Raw genomic sequence first — 27,746 nt, 5'->3', positions numbered from 1 at the left:
GCTATAGCCATTTTGTCATCGTTTCTCTTTACCTGTATGACACAGGCTGTATCAGTTCATTTTGAATTTCAGAACGTGGATAATTATTGTGAATCTCATTGTATTTTGCACGTCTGAAATGTTCTTGTGGTAATTGGTCATATTTCGAAAGAAATTTCACCAATTACGTGAAGTTTCCTTAATTTTCTGTTGTTTCTGCTGTGTACAATGTTTCTCGATGTTCTCGAGTTTTGCAGTTGAAGGCGCATTCAATTACAAATTTAAGTTTTTAAGTCCACTTCATGCATAGATAGGCTAATCGGAACTGGACCTACAATTTAAAGTGGAATCCGAAGCACTATGTGCCTCCACCGGCTTTCGAGCCTGGGACCCCTTGGTTACAAGGGAAGAACTTTAGCACTACATCATCGGGGAGTCCTAGTATTTTTTGAATAGGCTATCTCTGCAATTATATCTAACCTGATATTTTTAAAAAAATGTTTCAAGCAAAAAAAATACAAAGGATCACGGACAAATTATTTGGCTGCGTGAAGCTTCTCCCCTCCTCCAAAAGAGATTTCTGGTGTTGAAGTAAGAGAAAATATTTCCAAATTCTTCTTCCAGTTATTCTCATAGATTCAGGCCATCCGGATTTAGTTTCGAGAAGCCACTAATGTGATATATTTGTATAAGTCGATAACACAAATTTGAAAGTAATAATATTTGGGTAAAAGTTAATTCCTTGTACAGCTGAGGGGGGGGGGGAGGGATGATTTGACTATGGTACGTGCGTCCCACTCTGGCATCATCTCTATATATGTATATATTTATTAAGGGGGCCCCCAATAGTTTACTTGCGGGGGAGGGGGGAAGGGGTAGAGAACGGGGAAAGTGGTTTGCCGTCTTCTCAGTGCGTTACCGACTTCAGAGATTCAGACATTTAGTTTACAAATTATTTTTTGTGTATTTCAAGATGTAGTTAACAAATGTATTCATTACGTTGGCAAGTTCGATAAATTATAAGGAAAAAATTCTCAAACTTTGAGTGCGGGGACTTTTCGAACGCACTGTATAACCCATTTGCACTTCTCTTTCCCAGCAGCAATGGACATGGCCTCCGAGAAGAAGCCGGAAGTTCTGTGCAAGGTGTGCGGCGACAAGGCGTCCGGCAAGCACTACGGCGTCCCCAGTTGTGACGGCTGCAGGGGGTTCTTCAAGAGGAGCATTCGCCGGTAAGTGTTCGTAGCGAGAGCGTCCTGGGTTCGATACGAATAGGGTTACCAGACGTCCGGGTTTTCCCGGACATGTCTTACATTTTAGCCTTATGTCCGACGTCCGGGAGGAATTTGAAAAATATCATAAAAGTCCTACATTTTGAGCGTCACATAATATTAATTATGAAAATACTTGTTTCACTTGAACAAAGCGAAATTATGCAAGTCAAGTCTATGGACTGCGCTCCCAAACTCAATAGTGGAATTTATTTTGGTTCAGCCATTGCCCAAAAAGAACATAAAAGTTTCTGGTAGAACAAAAAAGGAAGCAATTAATGAACAAAGTTTTGGGACCACATTCTGATGATGTCACTGCTCAGTGTCTAAGTGGAATTTCTTGCCTTGGGGTTTATACTGATGGAACAAGAGGTTTCCTATTCTTAAAACAGGGGGTATAGAGAACAAAGCTATTGAATTAAAAACTACCCTAGATGAAACTTCTGGAACCATTTCAAGTTATGGTAATTGCTGAATATTTATTTACCATTCCAGGTCATAATGAGAGAGTACTTTTATTACCAGCAGCATAACGAAGTCTGTAGAAAGTTTGGTACTGGAGTTCAGTATAATTTCACAGAGTTTGACTGTTCAGTGTCTCATATATATATTTTGATTAAATCTGAAACTTTAATAAATATTGACTTCTCTGAGAAGTATCAGTTGAAACAAGTACTAAGAAGTGTATTGTGTATAATTAAATACAATTTTGTAAATTTTACTTTTAAGGATTCATTTTTTTTAAATCTGAAAATTGTAATTTTTAAATTACTTTCTAACATGTTCTAGAAATGTGTATTATGTATTGTGAATGTTTTGTGTCCTACATTTTGACTTAAAGTCCTACATTTTGGGACATTATGTCCTACATTTCCCTTATAGCGATCTGGTAACCCTAGATACGAAATACTCATGAATCAAGGATACTAAGTACTAAACTTAAATAATGAAAAGAATGAAATAATAAAATAACTAACATTTAATAATGGAAATTTACTTGTTATTTTTTTTTCACCGAACTTATTGGAAAGCAAGGATTACATTGGTTGGGATCATACGACTTTGAATGTCAGTACCAAAGAAGATTTATTCAAGATTTATTACTACTTATATTAACATGCATAAAATATTACCAGAAACTTTACTTTTCGTCAACTGGATCTAACATCCTTTTTGGATATTCAATAAATATTCAATTCTTTATCTATTTGACATTAATTTCTTGCCAGGGCAGTTGCTCCTTTTTACAAATTTTGCCGAACTTAAGTACGTGCTGTTATATCACTATCCTTATGCAGTCTTTTTACATACTAACATAATAAAACTACATTAATGAATTTGAATATTTAATTCATATTTTTATTAATTATAATTATTTTAATTAATTTAATATACTTAATAATATTATTATTATTATCATTAATTTGATACACTTGGTTCGTACCCCCCCCCCCCCGCCGCCCGAAATATATTTCTATATACCTGCCTGTCGTGAATACACGTTAAGGTTGATTATCCAAATCGATGGACATTACTTCTTCTTGACAGTTTAGTGAACATTTTTCCGGTCTGAAAAAGTTAACACATTAGTTGTTATTAACTTGTGCATTATATCTAAATATTACACTTGAGAAAATTAACTACAGTGTTGCGAACTACGGACTTACAAAATTTCATCTTCGGTGTCCGATGATTCTCCTCCGCTATCATTGGTTTCGTTGTCTGACGCTTACGCAACAAAAGGTTACAAACCAATTTTCGGACTGAGAAAACAGGATGCGAGGATTATGCTGTGAAATAATACCCAAACAGGGAGAAATTATCAAGACAATTTAAGCCCGCATCACTCGTAACTTGATTTCCAGTAGGAATGCCCTAGTTGGCGCTGGACTGGCTAGCCATTTGCTAGTTTTCGCCTCACACGATAGGTTGTTGTTATACGTACCGTACATGTCGACAGACTTTTGTTCCTATAAGACACTGCACAGAGCAGACAATCTGTAAAGCTGGACAAGCAATATTAAGAATGTTGTAGGAGAATTACTGCTTTATGCTTTTATTAAAATAATAAAAGTATGGACTAGAAATTGGCTCGAGAAAGTTATGGTAATCAATGCGTACCGAACAAGCTTTTTAATGAACTCGGGGTTGCATATCCATACATGAGATTCGCAGGATTCATTCACAAAAATAAAATAAAATAAAACATTTAATACACTTGATTTTCATTTTCGGCTAATCATATTTGTCACGTACACATCTCATCGCTTTGCATAAATATCTAAATATTAATGAACTTAACACAAATGCACTGCGCACGTCACCTGTTTACTTTTTTTTATCGAGGCAAAAACAGCCAACGCTCCGAAACCACAGACAAAAAACTCTCCTTTGCACACTCACAGATTATCTTCACATGGCCAAACTTGGCTCTGATTGGCTGTTCCACAAAATACAGTCGAGGAAAGCCAGTAGCAACTAGAACATTATATTCCTCAAAACCAGTCAGCCAGGCAGCCATCACTTCCGGTCAGGTAGCCAGTTCAGCGCAAGCTAACTGGATATCCAGTTCCGTGTGATTAGGCAAGAATCACACACACATATACAGCTCACCGCTCACGAGAAGATCCCCAAACGAGGGGGACGGGGAGCGGTGGTGAAAGAAAGGATCGGTCCATTTGCAGATTTTAGGGGTAGCAGAAAGCCTTCCGCTGCGGCTTTTCGAAGTGCGTGAGAGTTGATATGCGTCAATCACGCAGAGTGTGTGTCCGCAGCAACAGTTTGCTGCTTTTCTTTCAGTGGCCAGAATACTTTTGCATTGCTTATCCTGAGCATTATTTAGACTGCATTTCAAAGAATTTTAAAAGAATATACGGCAACGACTTTAGGGTTACCAGATGACAAACTTTAAAAAAGAAGGCATTTTTAGATTGCAAAATGTTGTTAACTTTAGACGAAGACACACGTTTTGTGCTTACTGGTGTTTTGGTGGGCTTATAGATCACACACACCCCTGTAAAATAATTTTTCACCTTTTCCGTATAACTAATAATAGGCCTCATTGTAGGCAAATGTCTTAATATTCTAATATTTATTTACTATGCTCCTAATATACGGTTGTGAAGCTTGGTCTTTTACTTTAAAAGAATAACATAAATTGACATTCTACCTCGGAGGTTTTTCTTCCAGGCCTAAAGTCAGGAAACCGTTCTTGTAAGACGTCACTGAAAACACATTTGCATTTTGGCATGGTTCAGATCGCTGATCGACAGAATTTCACTTCTCCACTGCCATGTAACAACAAGAGCACGGCATTAAAAAAATACTGTTTATTTCTGAATTCTGTCATGAAACTCAAATCAAAGTAAGCCACGGCGAATTGCATATTCTTACCTATTGTCAGAAACTTGATGCTCACCAAGAGCCGCGGTAGATGTCACAAATGGTTTGAAATCAAAACCTCACGAGGCGCGGCGGTGACAACAGAAGAGACGCAAAAGTCCAACAATTTCTTTGTTGCAAGAAAAGTTTATTTTCTTTGCGCTTGCAACTGAGAGTGTTGTATTTCTTTACTTTGAAATTGAAAACGGAAACAAAATTAACAATTGTTTACAAATAACATTTTGTTACTAATCTTGAAGATAAGCAGCTGTCTATACCCCCCAAAAATAGGATATTTCCAAATTTTTCTAAAAACCCGCCCGGAGCATTTTTAGTACCCGAAAAACAGGATTTGTCCGGGTAAAAGAGAACTTCTGTTAACCCTAAACGACTTGCGTCGCTGCACCGGTTACAGCGAGCCCACATGTGTTTTTCACTCAGGGTGCACACCCCCGACCCTAATAGTGGAGTCGCCTGCTGCTACGTCACTTCACTTCCGTCAGGGATCTTCTCCTGAGCGGTCAGCTGTACACGGGCAGAGGGATAGAAAGATATAGTAGTGATGTCGCCACAGAATTTCATCTCATAGGGCTGGTGGGCTGTCCTTGTGTGATAAATATCTCGTTCTCTCTTCTTATTGTCTCTTTTGTTCTTTTTCTCTTGATCTATTTATTTTATTTGTATATATTTCCTTTTCCTCTCGTTCTTACATTTTTCCTCCATCTGTTCTTTTTCTATTCTTTTTCTATCTTTCTCTCTCTCTCTCTCTCTCTCTCTCTCTCTCTCTCTCTCTCTCTGCCTCTCCTCCCCCTCCGGTTCTTATCTCTGTCATTCTCCCTCTGTTTCTTAGTTATCCATATTCCTTTCTTTTCCTTCTCTATTATGTTTTACCATTCTCCCTTCGGTTCTTTTGCTCCCACTCGCTCCCTCTCCCTTTGTTTGTCAGTTTCTTTCCCCCTTCGCTTCGTTCCCTTTGTTTTTCAATACTTTCCTTAGACGAAAGCATTTCCTTTAACATTTTTGCTATAGCCTGACAAGTTAAGTCCCGATATGCGCAGATCGCTGCGGAGCACTTCCTATTACGTCATCCTCCCCACCACTCTTCTACGTACTGGTTTGGCCTTGAGACTACAAGTGATGCCAACTCAGAAAAATTAAGCTAAAACAAATATGACAAACTATTTTTACTGTGTGGACTGACCGTGCCGGCTCATATCAGTTTTATCAGTGGTTCATTTGATTTAATCCGGTCTTTGAAAATGCTTGCGGTGCGCAGATCGTAAAGTGTAGTATTACGCACGCGCGTTAAGGTTTATAACGAAGAGAAACTTCTGGGCGAATGACTTCATTTTCTGAATTTGACATCGAGCAGTGGCCTGTTTTTTTTTAAAGCCGAGTGGGGTGGGGGTTATTTTGTTTATCGTATAACAATCACTACGAGAAGGCAATCTGATAACACGCTTGCCTGTGTTCTTCTTTAAAGCACTGAAATGTTCTTGCTCTTTACTCTTGGCTGCATATTTTTGAAATGCAAAAATCAAATCATGCCGGGTCCAACGAAATCCACAATCTGCTCTGGAAAGCCCCTTAGAGGACAGGCCAGAGAAATTGTTTACAATGTGGCAACATATTTGCGAAATCAGAAGGAGTTACCTAAACTTAAGTATAAGGTTGTAGAGTCCACAAGCGTCGCCACGGGAGTATCTAAATGGATGGTTTCTCAAGTTTTAAAAGAATTGGATTGGATTCATTTGTTATTTTAAGTCCACTTTATGCACAGTAAGGCTAATCGGGACTGGACCTACAGTTATAGTGAGATCTGAACCACTATGTGCCTCCACCGGGAGTTGAACCCGGGATCCCTTGATTACAGGGCGACGACGCTACCACTGCACCATCGGGGAGGCCAGGTTTTAAAAGAAGGAAAAGAATCTTTGGCGAAAGGTGAGCTGAATTTCTGTACTCCGACAGGTAGAAAACAGCCCAGGAAAAAGCGAATACAAATTTCGTTGAAAATCCTGAGACCATTCCGCTCCCTCCAGGTTGCAACACTGTGAACCAACGTCGCTGGGGAGAATGGAGTGGGGAAATGTGGTGCGAGATGCGCAACAGCTATTTGCAGCGTCTTGTTTTTAAACTTGTTAATTTATAGTATAAATGCTACGTAAATGCTTCCAAAAATCTTATAACAGATAGTACTTTACACGGAAGCATTTCATGTAACATTTCGGTAAGCCTTTGCGATTACAATGTATAATATATACAGCACGAAAGGCACGTCGAGTTACACCATCTATAATAGATCGTTGTTTACAATTGAAATAACTAAAATATTCTTCCATACGTGTACAGTAAAGGCTATAAAGCATGCATTTAAGCAGCGCCATTGATTTATACCTAAAACCATTTAATAGGAAACATTATTCCTCTCGGTTGAATAGTTATCGGCTTTTATAAATGTGAAGTGGTACATTGTTTAAATCTCGCGCGGCCGCCATTACAGCTGCACTCGTGACCTAGAGCTCGCCTCTGATTGGTTACGCTAAGAGAAATGATTCGGACCGAGCCTATCCTTGAGAAATTCCATTAAATGTCTCACTTTACACGGTACCATTTTGGTCATGGCATAAATGTTAAGGAAAATGCTAAGGAAAATGTTTTCGTCTAAAGTGGGCCTTAGAGACATTTCCACTGCTTCCACTCTTAATTCCTGTCTCAACGTGCAGGGTTGATATGTTTAAGACAAAAGTGTTTAAAACGCAGTGTTTTAAACATTTTTTTTACACTTGTTTAAAATCCATTTTGATACTTCATATTTGATATATTTTCATTGAGTCCCTGTCATTTTCTTTACTGTGCACAGCAGTGGCGTGCGGTGACATTTAAACTAGGGTACGCAACATGGGCCAACCGAAATGAATCATGGGGGCCAGAACCTCCCCCCCCCTCCCTGGCTATCATGTTATTCAGAAAATAACTTTTTTCTGCAATTTTATAATGGGAAATTTCTCATCCTTGTATCAATATCCAAATGTAACGAGGTAAAATATATGTATGATATTTTATATTCGCAAATATATTCTGATAGTAGCTACGCAGAGTCCAACAATTCACCTTTGTTTATTTCCTTCATGCAGTGCGATGAACATTGAACGGGAAGGAAATGGGTCAATCATTTTCCATCCTTTCAAATTTCATGTAATAAATTTGATAAATCTCAGTATCCTCTACTATTTCACAACATCTTTCGCAGAGGACACCAACGAATAAGGCCAACAATAAAGTTTCACTGTTTTTCTACTCAGTCAATCACTCTGTAGAGATATTTTTTCTTCTTCTCAAAAAATCAAAATGCCTAATATATTGCTTACCATCCTTCACAACTCCTGCCTGAAACAATTTTTCCAAATCAGGAACAGACCTTCCATTTCGGATTGTTTACACTTTTTTCGTAAATTCCGAAAATCCCTTCTCCAGTATGTCATCAATAACTCCCGGTCCCCCTATTTTATCACTTCACAGCACCGACAAACAATAGAGATCCTGTAATGTAAATAATATGAACGAAACACTCGCTGCAAATTTCACACGACAGAAGAAAGCAAAAGTCGACCTCCCACGGTACGTTGTGTCCGGTCCGCTATGCCCGAAAACCACGCGTTCTTGTGGACGAATGAATCGGAGTTGCCAGTCGACAAAGTATTTTGTAGAAGGGAGATAATTAAGGACAAGTAGAAAATACGTCAGCATACATCCCAGAACACTTCAAAAGCTAAACTACCGTACATCACTTTGCAATGTCTGGTGGGAGGGATCCCATTGTAAGCATTGTGTTTTATTATGTTTTTCTTTTATCATTCATTCATATCGTCGGGTCAACAATCAACACCCATGCTATGGAACTCAAAGGAAATGTTGATCCCGAAAGGAGATAAACAGATACTTTCATACTCTGAGAATTGTGCGAAACTTGCAAATTGTTCACATATTTTCCCCTCGACATAGTGACAGTTCATTCTGGCCCTCACCTCCCTATACGAAAAAAAAACTTGCTAGTGTAACTTTAACCTCACATAAATATTTTATATGTGATAGTTTACGCGTATATTAAATATGATCTTCCATCACTACATATTCTTGCCCTCCTCTCTGATTCCTGTATCACTTTTTATAATGTATTTTTATAGCAACCCAACAGTGATCTATCTACGCGTGGCTGCTAAATGCTAGTAAGCTAAGCATTCCAGAAAAAAATATGTTGACTACTGTCAACACTGCGTACGCTGTCAGAATCTTGGGTACCCTCGATGCTTAGAACCGGGAAAGAAGTGGGAGAGAGGGTAGGCGCGGGCAGACCCAAACACGTGGTCGAGGCTGATATGAGCCAATGGGGTTACCTTCCGAATTTCTAGGGTACCAAGCAGAAGAAACAGCGTCTTTCTGCGGAAATCGGCAACGCGGATCGGGTGGGTGCCGAAGTCACAATCGGGATCATTCGGGACTGCCTTCAGGAAGGCAGCAGCGTGTTCGTGCGGAAATCGGAATTTCTTGCTGTGGAACTGCTTTCGGAGCGATAATTGTTGAATTTTCATGTTCGGGGAAGACGAAAAAATGTTTATTTTTTCTTACTGTGTTGTGGGTACGCAGTGCGTACCTTGCGTATCCTGAATGCACGCCGCTGGTGCACAGAAATCTGTTCGGTGGCTGAAAATGTAATTATATTCAGTTAACAAAGGAACATATTGTGATGAATGCCCGTGGGCCACGATTAAAACACCTAAGTTTTCTTTTCAAGTGGATGAAACAGTTTTGTTCCCGACTTAGCACACTGAACATAGTTGTTAGTGTCAATATTTTGTTGCATTGAGGATAAAATCTATTTCGGAAAACAGTGTAGCTACCTCGTGGATAGAGCGGGGCCTGGCAACTATGAATTAGTTGAACATTCTCGAACAACCTACAAGCAAGATTTGAGAGTAAGCGTTTACTTTATAATTAAAAATACAGTCCTTCCTTGGATAATTAACAGATTCCTTATTAATTAGTATTCTTAGAAAACAATTCTTTGTGGCATTATGTTTTAAACGTTTTATTTGTTTATAACTCGTTTTTCTTCTTGATCAAAACACTGTTTAAAACATTTGAAACGTTTTTTTTAAAAAATGGTTTTATCTGTTTCTATAAAAAAATGCCAACCCTGCTTCCGTGTGTCTAGCTCCGTTACCACTACGCCATCGAGGACACTATGTTCAATATACGAGGGTTGGGGAGTAAGTCATGGCAACCCAGTAATAATTCGACAATCGAAGGATGTATTAAAAATTTATTATATACAACTGAAAGAGTATCCATTATGGATATTTTGTTGGTAGCAATCATGAAACAAAACCCAAGCAACCCTGTGACATACACATGTATTAATGTACAAGTTACAAAAACCTGTCTGACCCTGCGACATACACATGTGCACATGTTACAAAAACGTGTCTGATTATGACAAACCTTTCGAAGGAATGAATGTCCAGGTTCCTGGTGCACGGATCGGTCACCGTGGTCCCGTTGAGTGGCCACCGCGGTGTCCAGACCAATAGATTTTCTTTTACTTTGGGGTAATTTAAAGGTGTTCGTCTACTCAGTTAAGATTCAGAACATCCAGCATCTGAAGGAACGCATCGTGCAATGTGTAGACATGATTATGTATTAAGTTCTGCAAAAGGTTTTCGAAGGTTTGTCATTATCAGACAAGTTTTTGTAACATGTGCACATGTGTATGTCACAGGGTCAGACAGGTTTTTGTAACTTGTACATTAATACATGTGTATGTCACAGGGTTGCTTGGGTTTTCTTTCATGATTCCTACCAACAAAATATCCATAATGGATACTCTTTCAGTTGTATATAACAAATTTTTAATATATCCTTAGATTGTCGAATTATTACTGGGTTGCCATGACTTACTCCCCAACCCTCGTATTGTTTTATATAGTCTAAATCGCTTTTAATCTTATTGCAATTCAACATTGGGATTTTTTAAAGACATCGGTATTTTTGGTTTGATTGTCGCTGCAGGAACCTGGACTACGTTTGCAAGGAGAATGGCAACTGCGTGGTTGATGTTACCAGGAGGAACCAGTGCCAAGCATGCCGGTTCAAGAAGTGCATCGACGTCAACATGAAGAAGGATGGTGAGTAAGGATAAATTACTTTTTATAAGGCTACGTTAAGGTGAAGAGTCACAGTTTCGCACGAGGCGAGCATTTTTTTGCAATATCGTTGGGATCGGCAATGTTGCTGAAAAAAATGCACAAGAAAGTATGGATTTTGCCCCCATGTTGCAAGTGGAAACAATTTTTTAAGGTATGATATGTAAAACATATGACGAATAAGTATTGTAAGAATGACGTCTCACGCAGTTATCTCTTGTACGTACAATTTATTTACACTTCTACCCTTCGCCGTATATACATCTTTTCATTACAGGTCCAATCGCAAATGCTCTAAGTTGCCTCTTGTCCCATCACAGAGAGAAATGCACTTCTGAGGACTTCACTCTACAAGCGCGCTATTTAGCATAGCGCTAACCCGCTATGAGCCAGAGCATTTACAAAGAAATAAATTCGTACATATATACTTTCCAATTTCCAGCGGTGTGCGTAAAAACCACACAGCAGTATTTACAGAATTCCATGTATTCCTTATCGAAAAGCAACTTCAAGTTGCGGATAATCGATTGAAAGTTTCGACTTTTCCCAACTTTCAACCTGTTCTCTTTCCGTCCATGTGTTTTCCTACGCCATCGAAAGTGTGATATTCGCAAGAGAACAAGTAAAATAATGCTCCTACAACTATCCAGCGCACACACCTCTCTTTCCTCAGCTACCGCGGGAATGATCTTAGTTGTTTTCGTTTGCTTCCTCCAGGACAGATATACTTCATCAATATGTATGGCACGAGCGAGCGTTTGTGTATATCTGTTTTGTGATGGGTGTTGCCCGAGCCTCGCATAGGTGGCGGAGTTACGTGCATTTACACTGCCACCTGTTAGGTGTGTTTCACCTACGTCACAAACTGTTGCATTGTGGGATCGAGCAGCCATGATTGAGGCAGGTTCTTGTATGCATGCGGGTGGGCGGGAGATTGAACCTTGTTTACGATGGTACATTGTGCAGCATTCGGTTGTATAACACTCACGTTTATCCTCGAATTTTCCGACGAAGAACAGAAGGTGCACTTCAAGGTACGGGACTCGATAATTGTTGATCAGAAAGTTGGCGAGATAAAATCGTGCCAACATTAATGAACAGAACAAACATTACAAAGTGTACATTTCCTCTCGGGTAAGTTCTTGTATCACATTTCTCTGTAACGTTTAGTACAAATGGATCTAACTGATGCGTTTAGTCATACTTGCAATAGCGTTTCCTTGTTTTCTTTTTTTGGTAGAAAGGTGCTGATACTTCCGATAAGTTTGAATATAAAACTGATAACATTCAAAGTTAAAGTCATCTTGACAATTGCACGTTTCTATTTGGTTATTTATATTTTGTTCGTTAACGCAAACTGTTATTAATTTTTATCCGATCCATGAGAAAAGGTGCCCGTAGAAGGCTTTGCGTACTGTCAGGAAAAAAGCACTGCTTTGTTAAAACATATTAATTAGCAAAGTATCCCAAATTGATTGATTGATTTGGTTTATTTTACTTCGCTTTTCTGCCAGTTTTGGCTTATCGTGAAGACAAGGCTGAGTATGATATGATGAACGTAGATTAAGGGACACTCACAAAGAAAACTCTGCCACGGAGGCCGGTATATCACAAATTGTTAAAGCAAGGAGTGAAATTACTGTTTTCGAGCATCTCAACATTTTAAATTACAGAGCTTGAACAAGCTTTAACAGAGACGATAATGGCAGAGCCTTGGAAATCTTAGTTAACCTGTATTGGATGTAAATATTTTAAGCAGAATCAGAACCACTAAAAAATATGAACAGAAACTGATTCCAGGTAGCTGGATCAACTAAATAAACACATGTGAACTAGAGTTGGCCAAAGGTTTAGGCCCCTTTTCATTTCGTTACCGTCCAGTTCATATGGATATACACCGAAAAACTTCGATTTTTTCCTCCATATCTTATTCTGTCGACTGCGCAAAGAGCTTGAACACATGAAAATTACCGCTATTTCCAGATGGCACAACATTGTCATTAATGTCATTGTCATACATGTTACAGTAGTACTAGCAACAAACGTACAGTTGGCGCAGGTGTAATGAACGTTACTTGGTGGGTATTTCCTTGCAGACGGCAAACAACTTGGCCGCAAACATGGCGGCGGTGCGAATCCTGACGTCACATGAAACCCACCTATAATTTACCAAACTCGTTAATCGTAACGAAACACGAGCAGAAAGGTACACTGAAAGCTGAAGGTTTTTTTAAGGATGATTGTGACGGTTGAGGAAAATGGCTAGAAAAATAACGCGCAGAACAATCGTTACAGACTCCAGGGGTTCCGGGTTCGACTCCTGGCTCGGGCATGGGTGTTCTTTGTGTCTTTTCATCAATTGCATCATATCATCACTCATCCATCATCGTCGCGATTAGCCAGAAGTTTCAGAAGAGTGACGTAAAGTGATCTAATTCAATCAATCAAAAAGCGCCCCTCCCTCCCCCACTGATCCCCCGTTAAAGTCTGTCTCAACCTTAAAAGTCAGTGTGGAAGTAAATGGAGTACTTCCCTCTCTCCCTAATACATGAGTTTTGCCAATAGCTCTGTCCTTCTCTACCACCGCTGCGTTGCCAGATGTTACAAAATTTACAAAATGTAAAAGTCTTACATTTCAAACAGTGAAATCATTATCCTGTAGAGTTTTTTATGCTCTTTTTACTGACGGCATTATATAACCTGTCATAAATTCATGTGATCTGAAATTTCCATAATTATGGAATTTTGCAAAACGCTTATTTTTTTTTCTAGTAAATGCTTCAAAAGCCATAAATATCAAACCGCTTGATCAACTTCGCCAGTTTTTTTTTTCTATGGGATCTATGGTATTTGTAGATATGATATTCTTCGCCTGAGTGAATTAATGTGCTTACGAAGAGACTTATTGTATATATACATTCGATATTTTGTATAATCATCAGACCGTAACACGAAAAAGTTGGTTAGCGAGAAACTTTTCGGTTTGTCGCGATAAACGTGCAGACCAAGCGAGAAAAGTGTTGACCATTGTTTGAAGTTATTTTTAGAATGCATTGTTACTCCACAGCACCGTTATTTATTGCAGAATCGTTGTTTGTTTACGCGGGCTATCTCGCGTATCAAATTCATTGCGCGCCTCCGAGGTTAAAATTCAGTTGCAGGCAGGTGTCCCGTTTCGTAGGAAGTGCAGTGTGCTGTGTGATAATTGTGGATTGCATGTAAGTTACATACTTTGTTTAACAATGGATAGAGAAGCTGGAAAAAGACGCAGTATTGGTAAACTTCGAGGTAAAGAAAGCATAATAGTTACACATGTAATACAAATGTAAAATAGTACTAAATAGTTACGTTGAAATATAAACTTTTACATGCAAATCTTGAGGTAACTATCGTTTTTCCAAAAATGCATCAAATACATAGATTTTGAAGATTTCCTGTACGATATTAAGGAAGTAAATTTGTCGCAATCATTAGCGATTAAGAGCTACTCGATGCGCCTCCGTTTGTTGATCTGTCAACGCCGCGCTCCATTTAACCCATACTGACTTTTAAGGTTGAGACGCACTATAGATGTGTTTCAAATACCACAGTGCATAGTCCCTGCAATGCATTTCGGATATACAGACGAATTGACACTACCAAGAAAGTTTCTCTCAGAAATTGTGCGGTCTACTTTCTGAAGAGACGTATGCAATGAACTGCACGTACTGCGTCGGGGCGTTCGAAAAGGACCGAAGAGATATGCCTGGTTTTCTGGGGAGAGAGAAGGGCGGGGGGATATTGACTGTGTGTCGGCGGTGGGAAGACAACAGGTGGTGGCAGACTTACATAGTCTTTTAATGCTTCCACCATTCACCCCCAACGTCGATTTCCTCCTCTGCTTCTTTTTCTCCTTTTTTGAATTGGCGTCCGAGTCTGGAGTCTGTGGTCTGTGCCAGTGTGCGTAAAATGCACTGCACGCGGGTCGAGATGAGCCGATAAAACACCAGAAAACCAAACGAGTAATTGAAGCTTATGAAACCGTGAAACAAGTATTGGAAAATAACTTGGTAAACTTTCCGTATCCGGAAAACGGATTTCTTAAAATTTACAGGAGAAATTACTTACCCAATGCAGTTTCTTTAGACTTGTGGAAGTTCGGGGAAGTGTTTTCTCGCATCTTTATTGAATTTTGCCGGTAAATCATGTATTTTTCGATATAAATGTTTGACCGATGCACGAAAGCTGTTGCATCCATTTCCTTCCAGCCGGATGTTGCCTGTGTGTGATGACGTAATTCCGGTCAGTGTTTCCAAACACGTGTTTTTGTAATTGAAGAAGGTATATTTCCGCAAATGGTTTCTGGTGCTATGTGTCAATGGTTTGTGGGGCTATTCGAGAATGGTGTGTGCGGCTACGCATTTCTTTTCTAAACCAATTTTTAACTATTCTAACCTAAACGTGACCCAACCTAATCTAACCTTACCGGAAATGGTTCGTGGGCCTATGTATGAATGGTTCGTGGGGCTATGCGTGAATGGTTTGTGGGATCACGTAGGTATTTTTGTGAGGAGTAGGGGTGGAAACACTGCATGCCGACTACGGTAGTGAAACTGTGACCGCCATTTAGCGTGTTACCGAAAGGAAAGAGAAACGAACAAAACTTACTTCATACGTCGAAAATATAGATTGTTTCCGTGAAAAAAGCAAAATGCCACCTTCAGCAATGTTTCTCAATGCAGAATACGTAAGTAGGAATATGGAAAGTGACATAAATAGAGAGTTTCAGGCGTTTTCCGGATACGGAAAGTTTACCAATAACTTATTTCTTCCAAGGGTCTATCTACCCCACTCATATGGAGCTGTATGGTTGTTTCCATGTGTCACTTAACCTTCTCCTTCCCTCCGGAATACTGAAACTAGGATCGCTAGCTAACTAGGCTCTCTGCGATGTCTAAAGCCTAGAGAGTACAATACAGAAGGAAATTGTGAATTAAATTACTCATTTGAATAAGACGATGGTTGTGATTCTGGAGTTGCAACCTGATTGCATAGGAGTTGGCAATCTGATTTTTTTTAGGAGTTTGCTCCCTGACTGTCATCGTCATTTCAACCAGTGTTGCCACAATTTCCCTTTCTAAGGTGTAAAATTTCCCGTTTTGGATCAAATTTTCCCTTCACCTAAATCATTCATGTAATAATAATAATTAGTAGTTTAATAGCAATGGTGGTGGTCAGGATATCGCTTCCTGACTAGATGTCACAGATTCGAACCTTGGTCAGGAAACTATTAATGTTCATCCTCATCATTGCTATTATCCGAAGGTGCAGAGAAGCGACGTACAATAAACAAAATATAAATAGGTATATAAGTGGAACAAAGAAGTAACAGTAAAGAATTACGGATGAGAGTCTGGAACCTTGTATACAGTGGCGTGTCCGGAATTTTTGAAAGGGGGGGAGGTTACGTGAACTTTATTTAGAAGTCAGTCCTCATTTTGCCATCTTTTCCTGCCTTGGGCGTTCTTTTTTAACGAATAATTGGCCAAAGGGGAGGGGGTTATGACTCCCCACCACCACCCCTTGGACCCGCCAATGCTTACATAATTTACACTAATATTGAGTTAGACGTCTTCAAATTTCCCTGAAATTTTGTTATTTGTATTCTTCCCTTAAAATTTGGTTACAATTATCAAATTTCCCCGCGAAAGGGGAAATTTCCTTTTTGTGTGGCAACACTGATCTCAACTTGGCTTCCTTGAAGACGCCGAGAACGAGCAAAATGGGTGTGTCTGATTGTCTGAACCACTTACACACGGTGTCCACGCGAGCAGGCACGTAGCCAGGAGGAGGCGTAAGGGGTCTTAAGCCCTACCCGAAATCCTACAAATATCTAATTTAAATAGTATATAGGCGTAGTGCTAATTAATTGTACTTCCTTACAGGATTAAACATTAGATCGAAAAAAAAAACAGTGTGTAATAGACCAGATTATATTTTTATATTCTACCATTTAATCCAAATTATTAATGGACTTAGTTTTCTTTGTGAGAGATCACACAATAAAAACTTTATGGGTACAATTTGACCCTAACTTTTAAAGCCTTCTCATTAACGGAATGTGTAAAAGTTAATAACAAAATACAACAACTATGAATATCAGTACACTACACTAACTACAAAATGTAAGATAAATAATGGACAACCGTTGTGTTGGATATTCGCTCAAACGGTGGACAGAGTAGCAAAAGCTCTTCATTTATATAATAATAATAATAATAATAATAACAATAACAATAAATTTGGATTAAAATTGGATTATTATTAATGGCTAATAATAGTTATTATTGTAAATATAATTATAATAGTAATTATTATTGTCATTATTATTTCTACTAATCAATGCCCTCCCCACCGCTACAAATATTTCTGCCGACGCCCGTGCTGATAAGGGATGAGCCCTCCCCGAAATAAAATCCTGGCTACGGCCCTGCACGCGAGCAAAGTCTACTCTCCTCCTCCATAGCCTAGGATCTTGTATCATAGTGAGATAGTCCAGAGCTTCGGATCAGTTACGTCACTGATGGGAACATTTCTTAATTATTGCTTTATTTCTTATATTTGCATTCCTTACCCTCCTCTCCAGTTTTTCTCATAAAAGGTAAAGGTAAAGTGTTCCCCTGTGCATAGCACCACGCCATGAAGGCGTATAGGGGGTGTGGGGGTAACGCCCCACACTTTCTTGATCCGGTCGTGAGTGGGGGTGATGTGATCAGCATCACGCCCCTGACCGCCTTTACCCCCCAGGGTTTCCCCCAGGTACCCATGTTATTCGACGCTGGGTGGGCGCCGGGGCCGCTTCCACCGTTAGAAAAGTTCCCGGATTTGCTCATTTGCATTTTATTTACAATTAAATACAATTCTTAATTTTCATTTTTTAAAAAAATCGTCCAAAAAGAGGTTCTTATCAATTTTGTGAAACAACTTTTTCTTAATATTGGATAGTCCTACAAATACGATTTTGGGCTTGTTTTAAAGCTTTTTGCAGCTGATTTTAAAACCCTTTATCATGGTCAATTCACATTGCGAAACCGATTTTATACAGATTTTTATTCAACGACAGAGGCGTCTCCTGAACGCATGCGGTGCATGCGTCAATTGTGGGAAAAAGGACAGCTTGCTCTGCGACTACATTAATGAGCATTTCTACATTATAATTTCTTTATATAGGAGAAGTATTTATTTTACACGAGAGCTCTCAACTAAGCTTATATTACATTTCTTGGATCTGAAGTGAAAGCAAGTAATAATTATTTTGCCACAATTGACGTATGAGTCACTTCAGATCCAAGAAATGTAATATAATCTTAGTTGAGCGCTCTCGTGTAAAATAAATACTTCTCCTATATGAAGAAATTAGAATGTAGAAATGCTCATTAATGTCGTCGCAGAGCAAGCTGTCCTTTTTCCCACAATTGACGCATGCGCAGCATGCACCGCATGCGTTCAGGAGACGCCTCTGTTCAACGGAGTAAATATATTCGTTGAACGTTTATGATACAGATTTTGCACTGAACTTATAAGAACAAGTAATGTCAATACTTAGCGAATTCGTTACCTTAAACGGAAGTGGATGTTAAACAAGTTACGTCTCCAACACTTTTGTCTTTCGCTTCCTCTAGAAGTGAAGTTTCAACCCTCTTCGGAGAAAAGCCCCCGATTAAGAAAGGAAGAAAAACTAGATCCATCAACGCGCAATTGGGAGGAAGGAAGATGGCTCACCTCACACATCATTGTGTGGGCAGGGCTTGTCAAACAAATGACGAGCGGGCGCCGTGTCAACACCAGAAGTCACCTTTCCCATGTCGATCTTCGTCATGTAATAAAAAAGAACCATGGCAGACCTCCTTCTGAAACATGTGACGATCATTCGGCGCAACCACTTTTCTTCGACGCGTCAGTTTGTTTGCCTTCACACTCCGCCACTGTTTAAATGCCCTGCCCCTGACAGATCTCGTAATTGATTTGCTAAATAAATAATATGACGCGATCCGTGGGATATTGTGTGCTGCGATGGATCCAACCTCGTTTGTGCCATCTCCCCCCCCCCCCCCCCGTTCTTGGTTTGAAGAGCTAGACCTACTGCTGAAGTGTCTCTTCTACTTTTGTGAAGCCAGAATTTCCCACCAGAGTGCACCACCGAACGTCTCTTTATGTCCGCGTCACAGTGTTGCGAATTAGTGTTTTTCACAATCAGAAAAGAATCGATACACTATGAAGTTAACTAATTACATTGAGCCAAATATTCGGTGCACAGTGATGATAATTTTATAATTTTATCAATAATATAGTTCTTCCAATGCAAGAATTGAAATGTCCACAGGCTTAACCTTAACGAACACACATCGTCACCGGAGTTACCACAGACATCGCAGGCGTGATCCCCCCTCCCAAATAGTTAATTCAGAAATATTTTCCCAGTGTAAAATTCAGGCTGCATGGGCTCAGCACATTCTCAATCTCGGTCATAGTGGAGGTGATGTAATCAGCATCACGCTCCAACCAGCTGCATCCGCTTGTCGAATCCATTTTTTTTTCGTAGAGTCAGGCATCTTACTAACAGGATCATCGCAGATTATATCCCCTAACCCCCCCCCCCCCCATATACACACGAGTTCAAAATTGACGAAGCCAGTTGTTACTGCATATTTCTAGATAATCGAGCGAATTCACCTTTCCCATTAACAATCATAGGCGTTTCTTTCTATCTGTGCAATTGCAGATACTATATTACGTGTAAAATGTAAGTCAGGGACACTTTGTAGCAATCTATGTTCAGTTTCAACGATTAGATTTCACGTAGCGTAATAAATAATGCTTACAGGAAATCTCTAAATTGTATTGCACGCTTATTAAAATTAATCTCCGTTTCCTAGCAGCATAGACATCTAGTATCAGACTAGAAGATAGAAACATATCCCATCAGTAGGCCTTACATACGTCCGGGATTAGCCCGGACAGTCCTGGTTTTTTAGTGCTGTCCGGGATTGCAAAATGTCTTGAGAATCTGAACATGAAAATAGCTACCGGTATTGAATATTCACGACCAATTTTTAAGGTGTTTCAAAAGACTGATATTTCAATATTTTTAAAATGGTTGAGTTTGCTATGTCTTTGCCTGGAACATCTGCTCCAGTTCAGAGAGTATTTTCAATTATGGGGAATATTTGGTCAGCAGAAAGAGATAGACTTCTAGTATCCACTGTTAAACATCTGCTGAATGTTAAAATTAATTCAGGACTTTCATGTTGTGAATTTTATGATGTTATTGAAACAAACAAGCCATTTCTGCAAAAGGTCTAGTGAAAAGTTCAACTGAGTCAACTAACAGAACAGAGAGGCTTCCTAAACATCAGACAATGTATTATTCAATTAAACATTTGAAAATTAAGTAGGGGCATTTGGAGAGTTCACAAACCTCATTTGGGGCTCGAATCATCATTTGGGGCTCGTCGTAGCCTTTTATGATGTATATTTTGAGGGCAGAGTTGGCAACACTGTGGGCCCACTGTAGCCTTTTATGAGGGGGTCCATTGCCCTGTTTACATCTGGCAACACTGTCGTATGACAGAGTTGGCAACACTGTGGGCCCACTGTAGCCTTTTATGAGGGGTCTATTGCTCTGTTTACATCTGGCAACACTGCCGTATGACAGTGTTGTTAACCTGGGTTTTTCACTGTAAACTTTTATTAAAGGACCTGAGGGGTCCATGTACCTATGTCTGGCAACACTGTTGGGGGCACAGAGTTGGCAACACTGTGGGCCCACTGTAGCCTTTTATGAGGGGGATTTATTGCTCTGTTTACATCTGGCAACACTGCCGTATGACAGTGTTGTTAACCTGGGTTTTTCACTGTAAACTTTCATTAAAGGACCTGAGGGGTCCATGTACCTATGTCTGGCAACACTGTTGGGGGCCTAGTGTTGGCAACACTGTGGGCCCACTGTAGCCTTTTATGAGGGGGGTTTATTGCCCCCTTTTTATATTTGGCAACTCTATTGGTTTTTTTTTTTTGAGGGGGTTTTGCCAACCCATCCGAAGATTCCACTATATGATCTTTCACTGGCTAAGCTAACCTACAAATAGGAATTGGCAACACCGACGAGGCTCGAATCATTATTTGACGCTCGAATCATCATTTGAGACTCAAAATCATGACTTGAAGCTCGTCGGTGTTGCCTACCTACTCTACAAAAATTCTACTATATGATCTTTCACAGGCTAAGCTAACCTACAAATAGGAGTTGGCAGCACTGACTTATAAACCCACTGGGTCCTCTTGGCATGTTTTTTCATGATGTGTTGCTAGGCTATTGAGCATCTTGGCGTATACAATGTATATATTTTGAGAGGGGGGGAGTTATAGCTTTTTATGCTGTACGAATACTGGAAGCTTGACAGTGACAACCAACAGAGTAGGTAAACCTACATCCAGGAACTGGCAACACTAGTTTCTGACAGTGAATTTGAAATAAAATATTAAACAAAATACATGAGTAAGCACTGTGAGTACAAATAGTACCAGTGTTATGCCCCCAACTCCAACTGGGCAACTGGGGGAAATAATTGTACAACAATTTGTACCTAATTGTACAATACTTGTACCTAATTGTACAACATATACACAGACATAAAAGAAAAAGCCTTCCCGTAACTTACTTCATGTACAATTTATATGATTTTACAACTGTGAAAAGGCATATGTGTTCTGTATGCACATATTTATTCTTATTTTTTCGAAGTTGAATGAAAGCACATGTTTTTACGTTCTCGTAATACTAACCTTGCTCCACTGATTTTAAATTGCTTCCATCCGCTTTTTTTTCTGTGTTATTTCCGTATGCACGCAACATTCGCTTTCAATGAAACACAGGAGTGTTAGTATAGCAGGCTTCGAGTTTACAATTTATTAAATTAAACAATAATTTATGTAAGAATATACTTGTACTTACCGAACACAAAATAAAAGCACATGTGAATGTTTGCGTGTGTTTATGTTATATGACGACTGAGTAAAAAAATAATGTTGACTCCCCGAAAGATAAAGTTCCTAGTTCGACATCAGATGCATGCAAATTTTATGTTTTGCTCTCCAAAATCTTGATTTTATGTTTGTGCTATTTGTCATACAGCAGAGGAGAAGAGGGGAGAGAGAGAGGAGGTACTATCAGCGCCATGTATTAGCAAACAATAGAAATAAAAAGTAGGTCAAACTTTTTTCAACACCCAAACATTTTAAACGTCCTCGCGTAGTAATACGATCTAGCTGAAGACGTTTAAAAGAGTACTCTTAGTCGACGAAGCTAATTGCTAGGGCCCTTATATTACTAAAATATTCTTTAATTTGCATATTTCTCATACCGCCATATGTTGTTCTAGTTGACTTCTTCCAAAAAAATGCTAATTAGCGAGAGTTAATTAAGCAAGGCAAGTAAAAGAAGCAAAATAGAACAACATATGGCGGTATGAGAATATGTAAAAATTCGATTCAGAGGTGGATCGAATTAAAATTGGGGGATATTTTGCATTTTTTCCCTATAATATACAAAACATTTACCGTACATAATCTTTTCCATTTACAACAGTATAAAATAAGAGGAATGTGTGACAATATCCATATTAACCCATCCGCATACCTTAAATGACAATTTTTTTGCCATGAAATACCATTTAAATTTGGCTATCTCCCGTGAAGGTTGCACAGCAAGACAAGATGTCAAATATTGTGAAAACTATTCAAGCAATTTTATATATTGAAGTGGAAGTACAGTAATAAGTTTGCACATATGCAGTTTACTTGAAAGATAATTAGAAACTCACCTAATAAATTTGATCACACACACCTTTGCATTCTATTTCTATTCCTCAACCTTTTATATTTTTCCTGCCACAGCCATTTCTTCCTCACTTTCACTACATTCTTCAGTTTCACTAACACAAAATGAACCCCCGTGTTCACCTCCACTTCCAAAATCCACATTTTCCTCTTTATTGCTATCGAAAAGCAACTTTTCAATCGCAGAATCTTCTACAACATTCTTATGCAACATGTTTGCAAGACGTAACAATTGAAGGTTTGTTTACATGAGAAATTACTGAACAAAACACGCTTGAAATGGTATGAAAAACTTAGCAGCCCAAACATACACGTCATAGATTTGAAAGATCATACAACCTCTGCCATCTATTGAATGAAAGAAGAACTACGTGATGAAAATCGGGAACCCGTCGATTCGACGATTAGGTAAGCGAATGGGTTAATTAGGAAAGTATGTTGTATGCTAGGTTAGTTAATTGTGTCTTCTACAGCTTTACTGTATAGAGGGAAGATGGAAAAAGAGAGCTCTACGGAAATTGACGCTCTTAACAATATTGTACGCCCGTGAAAATTATATATAAATAAAACTTAAGCGTATTATCTGCTTTCATGTGAGATTTTGCCAACCTGTAAGCTGTAGTGTTTAGGTGACAAGCGACTTGCTCAAATATGATACTGTTGACAATATTGTACGCCCGTGAAAATTACATATAAATAAGACTTAAGCGTATTATCTGCTTTCATGTGAGATTTTGCCAACCTGTAAGCTGTAGTGTTTAGGTGACAAGCGACTTGCTCAAATATGATACTGTTGACAATATTGTACGCCCGTGAAAATTACATATAAATAAGACTTAAGCGTATTATCTGCTTTCATGTGAGATTTTGCCAACCTGTAAGCTGTAGTGTTTAGGTGACAAGCGACTTGCTCAAATATGATACTGTTGACAATATTGTACGCCCGTGAAAATTACATATAAATAAGACTTAAGCGTATTATCTGCTTTCATGTGAGATTTTGCCAACCTGTAAGCTGTAGTGCTTAGGTGACAAGCGACTTGCTCAAATATGATACTGTTGACAATATTGTACGTATATTGTATTGTATAGGAGACTAGAAGTATATAATTTGGCGAAAAAAAACCCAAGTAAGGTCATAGAGAATAATTAAAAAAAGTGAACAATTATATTTTGCATTGCACAGCATTGGATATTAAATAACATACCCCCAAAAAATCTCTGCATTATGCGTTCTGTAAAAAATTGCCCTACGTGCCAAACTGCTGTGTCAAGTAAACATTTTCAAAGGCACTGTCGTACTTGTGTGCCGGGAAAACAAATATGTGCGACCAAACTGTGCTCTAAGTGTGGAAAAAATATTTCTATTGCCAACTTCAAGCGACACCAGCTTACTTGCAAGAGCACTGGAACATCTCTACCGCAACCTTCCAAGCGAAATGTAGAAGTAATTTCCCTCGATGCATCGCCACCTGCCAAACGCGTCAAGCTGGCGAAGAAAGCAGACCGATTTGCGTTTGAGCATTTATTAGAAGACTTTAACATAACATCAGACAGCTTCTGCGATGTGCGTAGTTTTCTGGAGAGCGAACGAGCTAAGATAATATCCATCCTCAACGATGCATTGGCTACACACTCCACTAAATTCTATGCTGTGCTACGCTGCAAGTATAAGAAACCGTCTGATGAAATATATAAATTCTTCCATGCCACAAAAGCAAAAACACTGCATCAGGCAGATGTCACTGACCTCGACAGCATCTACGACAAGTTTGTCGAGGAGCTTGTGGCAAAGCACGAGGAGCATCAGGCTGAAGGCTCGGGCGGTTCGCTGTGTGGCGAGCCCCACAAACTTTGTCTGAAACTTAACAAATTCCTGCCACTGGCAGGGTCTAGCTATATTGCCCTGCCACGCGAGGTTGAAGCAAGGAAAGCTGTTCTCAATATTCAGAACAAAGACACCAAATGCTTCCTCTGGTCGGTGCTGGCAGCATTGCACCCTGTACCTTGGGAAAACGGTCCACGCCGTGTTACACACTACAAGCAGTATGAGTCGGAACTGGAGGATGCAATGGCCGGGATTGCCTACCCTGTAGAAGTCTCGCATATTCGCAAGTTTGAGGTTCGTGCTCGTGACTTGTTGGGCCTGCAATTAGCCATCAATGTTTACGGTCTCACCGAGAACAAACATGAGGTCCACCCCATCCGAGTGAGCAACGTGAGCAACAACAACGAGGCACGAGAAATCAACCTCCTGCTCATCAAGGACGAAACCCATCACCATTACACCCTTATCCGTTCCCTCTCTCGGCTTGTTTCAAATCAGAAAAATAGACATAATGGTCACATCGTGGTGTGTCGCAGGTGCCTGTCCACTTTCGACAACCGAAACCATTATAAATTCAAACACTCTCAAGGACCCAACATTGCTGCTGAGAAGCTAGCTCGCCACATGCTCTACTGTGGTACCAACAAGCCTGCACAAACTATCCTGCCCAAACCTGGTGCAGTAGAGTGTTTTCGCATGCACAGTGCTATGGTGAAGCATCCTGCCTATATTGTAGCAGACTTCGAGGCTTTTCTTCAACCTCTGTCTAACTGCCATCCCAACCCCGAAACATCCTCTACTATTCCTTTCCAAATCCACGAGGCCTCGAGTTACTCCTATGTTGTGGTGTGGCGAGACCAACATATTGCCTCCGAGCCCTATGTGTATCGCGGTCCCGACCCGGTCAAACACTTCCTGGAGAGAATGCAACAGGAAGCCATCAAGATAGGGAAGGTGCTGTTGGCCCCCAAGCCCATGCTGCCTCTGTCTCCCAAAGACAAGCATCAGCACGAAATAGCTCTAAATTGTCCTGTTTGCAACTCGGTCTTCACTGACGATAACAAAAAGGTCCACCACCATGACCATTATGGGATCGGAAGCTACATTGGCCCGTGGTGCAACAGGTGTAACTTGAGAGCCTGGGACCCGCGCTTCATACCGGTCTTTTTTCACAATGGCTCGGGATATGATTTCCATCACTTGGTCACACATCTAGGGTACGACAATGCGAGAATCAATGTCCTGGCACAGAACGAGGAGCGTTATATTAGCGTCAGCAAGTGGGTGCCGATCCCCGACTCAAAAAGCAGGAGCATCGAGCTTCGGTTCCTCGACTCTCTAAGGTTCCTCCAGGCAAGCCTGGATGCTCTTGCTGGGAAGCTCAGAGACGACCAACTAGCCATTACCACATCAAGTTTCCCGAACTTAGATGTCGCACTCATCAGACGTAAAGGGGTCTACCCCTACGAATACGTCACAGACCCTTCCAAGTTCGAAGAAGAGTTGCTGCCTCCCCAGGATAAGTTCTACAGCCAGCTGAGAGGTTCAGCTATTACCGACGAGGAGTACAAGCATGCTCAGTCTATGTGGGTCGAGTTGGGTTGCCGAACTTTCGGTGATTACCACGATGCATACCTGAAGCTTGATGTGACGCTTCTTGCCGATGTGTTCCAGGCGTTTCGGGCGACTGCGATAAACATTTACAACCTGGACCCTGTATATTTTTACAGCCTTCCTGGACTGGCATGGTCGGCCATGCTCCTGCTGACTAAAGTTAAACTTTCACTTATCTCCGATGTTGATATCATGCTTTTCATCGAGAGAGCTATCCGGGGCGGCATGGTCCAAGTGTCGCAACGCTTCGCACACGCCAACAATCACCACATGGCCACTGGTTACGACCCCTCCCAACCATCAAGCTACATCATGTACACTGACGTGAACAACCTTTACGGGCACTCCATGATGCAGCCACTCCCAACAGGACAGTTTGAGTGGGTTGATCCTTTATACCACGACATCGAAAAAGAGTGCGACGAGTTTGGGTTTTTTGCCGAGGTGGACCTTGACTTCCCCGAGAAGCTGCAGGATACATTCTGTGACCTTTCGCCTGCTCCGGAATTCAAATGTCCACCTGGCTCGGATCAACCGAAGCTCGTCATGGACTTGGAGCCCAAAAAACGTTATGTGCTACACTACCGGAACCTCCAGTGGTTAATGCAGCAAGAGGTCTCGGTCAAAGCAGTTCACCGCGTGCTCTTGTTCAGGCAGTCTCCATGGTTGAAGCCGTACATCGAACTGAACACCAAACATCGCACTGATGCCACTTCGGAACTTGATCGCGATTTTTTCAAATTAATGAACAATGCGGTATTTGGGAAGACCATGGAGAATGTGCGAAATCGCGTTGATGTGAGGTTGGTGACGAAGAAAACACAGTGTCGTCGACTTGTTGCAAGCCCGCTGTTCAGATCTCGAACAATTTACAACGAACAGATGTCTCTGATTCACATGAACCAGGGCGAGGTGCTACTCAACAAGCCCATCTATGTGGGAGCTGCAGTTTTGGATCTGAGCAAGTTGTGCATGTTCGAGACATATTACGACATACTACGTGCACACTACAACCGCAATATCTCGCTCCTCTACACAGACACAGACAGCTTGGTGTACCATGTTCGCACGGCCGATGCGTATGGTGATATAGCCAAAGTTCCAGCTTTTGTCAGGCTCTTCGACACATCGGGCTATCCCCAGCTAAACCGGTATGGAATTCTGCCCCGGAACAAAAAAATACCCGGCAAACTCAAGGACGAGAAAGACGGGGATGTGATTGTGGACTTTGCTGGACTTCGTGCCAAAGCCTATGCGATCCGGGCTGAGGGTTCTGTAACAAAAAAGGCAAAGGGTGTAAGCAGGCAAGTGGTTCGGGAGCACCTCAAGTTTGAGGATTACCTCGAGTGCCTCAGAACAAAATCGCCCATTCTACAAAAAGAGCATCGTATCCAAAGCGTCGATCATGTGCTTACAACTAATATTGTCAGGAAAGTTGCTCTGGATGCACACGACGACAAGAGGTGTATTCTTGAATGTGGGGTCCATACACTTCCGTGGGGCCACTATCGCCTCCAAACTAGTAAGGCCTGCCCAGAGTGTAACAAAGAGTAATAGGCAATGCAAAATGAAAAAAAACAATTTTAATTTACT

The 27,746-nt window shown here is 40.3% G+C and overlaps 1 protein-coding gene across 1 annotated transcript in view; it reads left to right on the top strand.

Annotated features, from left to right (window-relative positions):
* The first annotated feature begins 1,083 nt into the window (after positions 1-1,083).
* Positions 1,084-27,746, top strand: part of LOC145981415 (photoreceptor-specific nuclear receptor-like) — a 142,364-nt gene continuing 115,701 nt past the window's right edge. The window contains exons 1-2 of the mRNA XM_083114652.1: positions 1,084-1,211; positions 10,701-10,816. Coding sequence (XP_082970778.1) covers positions 1,084-1,211; positions 10,701-10,816 — 244 coding nt within the window. The remainder of the gene's footprint in view (positions 1,212-10,700; positions 10,817-27,746) is intronic.

This window comes from Lepisma saccharinum, chromosome 29, assembly GCF_977018435.1.
Source record: "Lepisma saccharinum chromosome 29, izLepSacc3.1, whole genome shotgun sequence".
Lineage (NCBI taxonomy): Eukaryota > Metazoa > Arthropoda > Insecta > Zygentoma > Lepismatidae > Lepisma > Lepisma saccharinum.
Note: the sequence above shows the minus strand (reverse complement) of the source record. Positions and strands in the feature narration are given on the sequence as shown.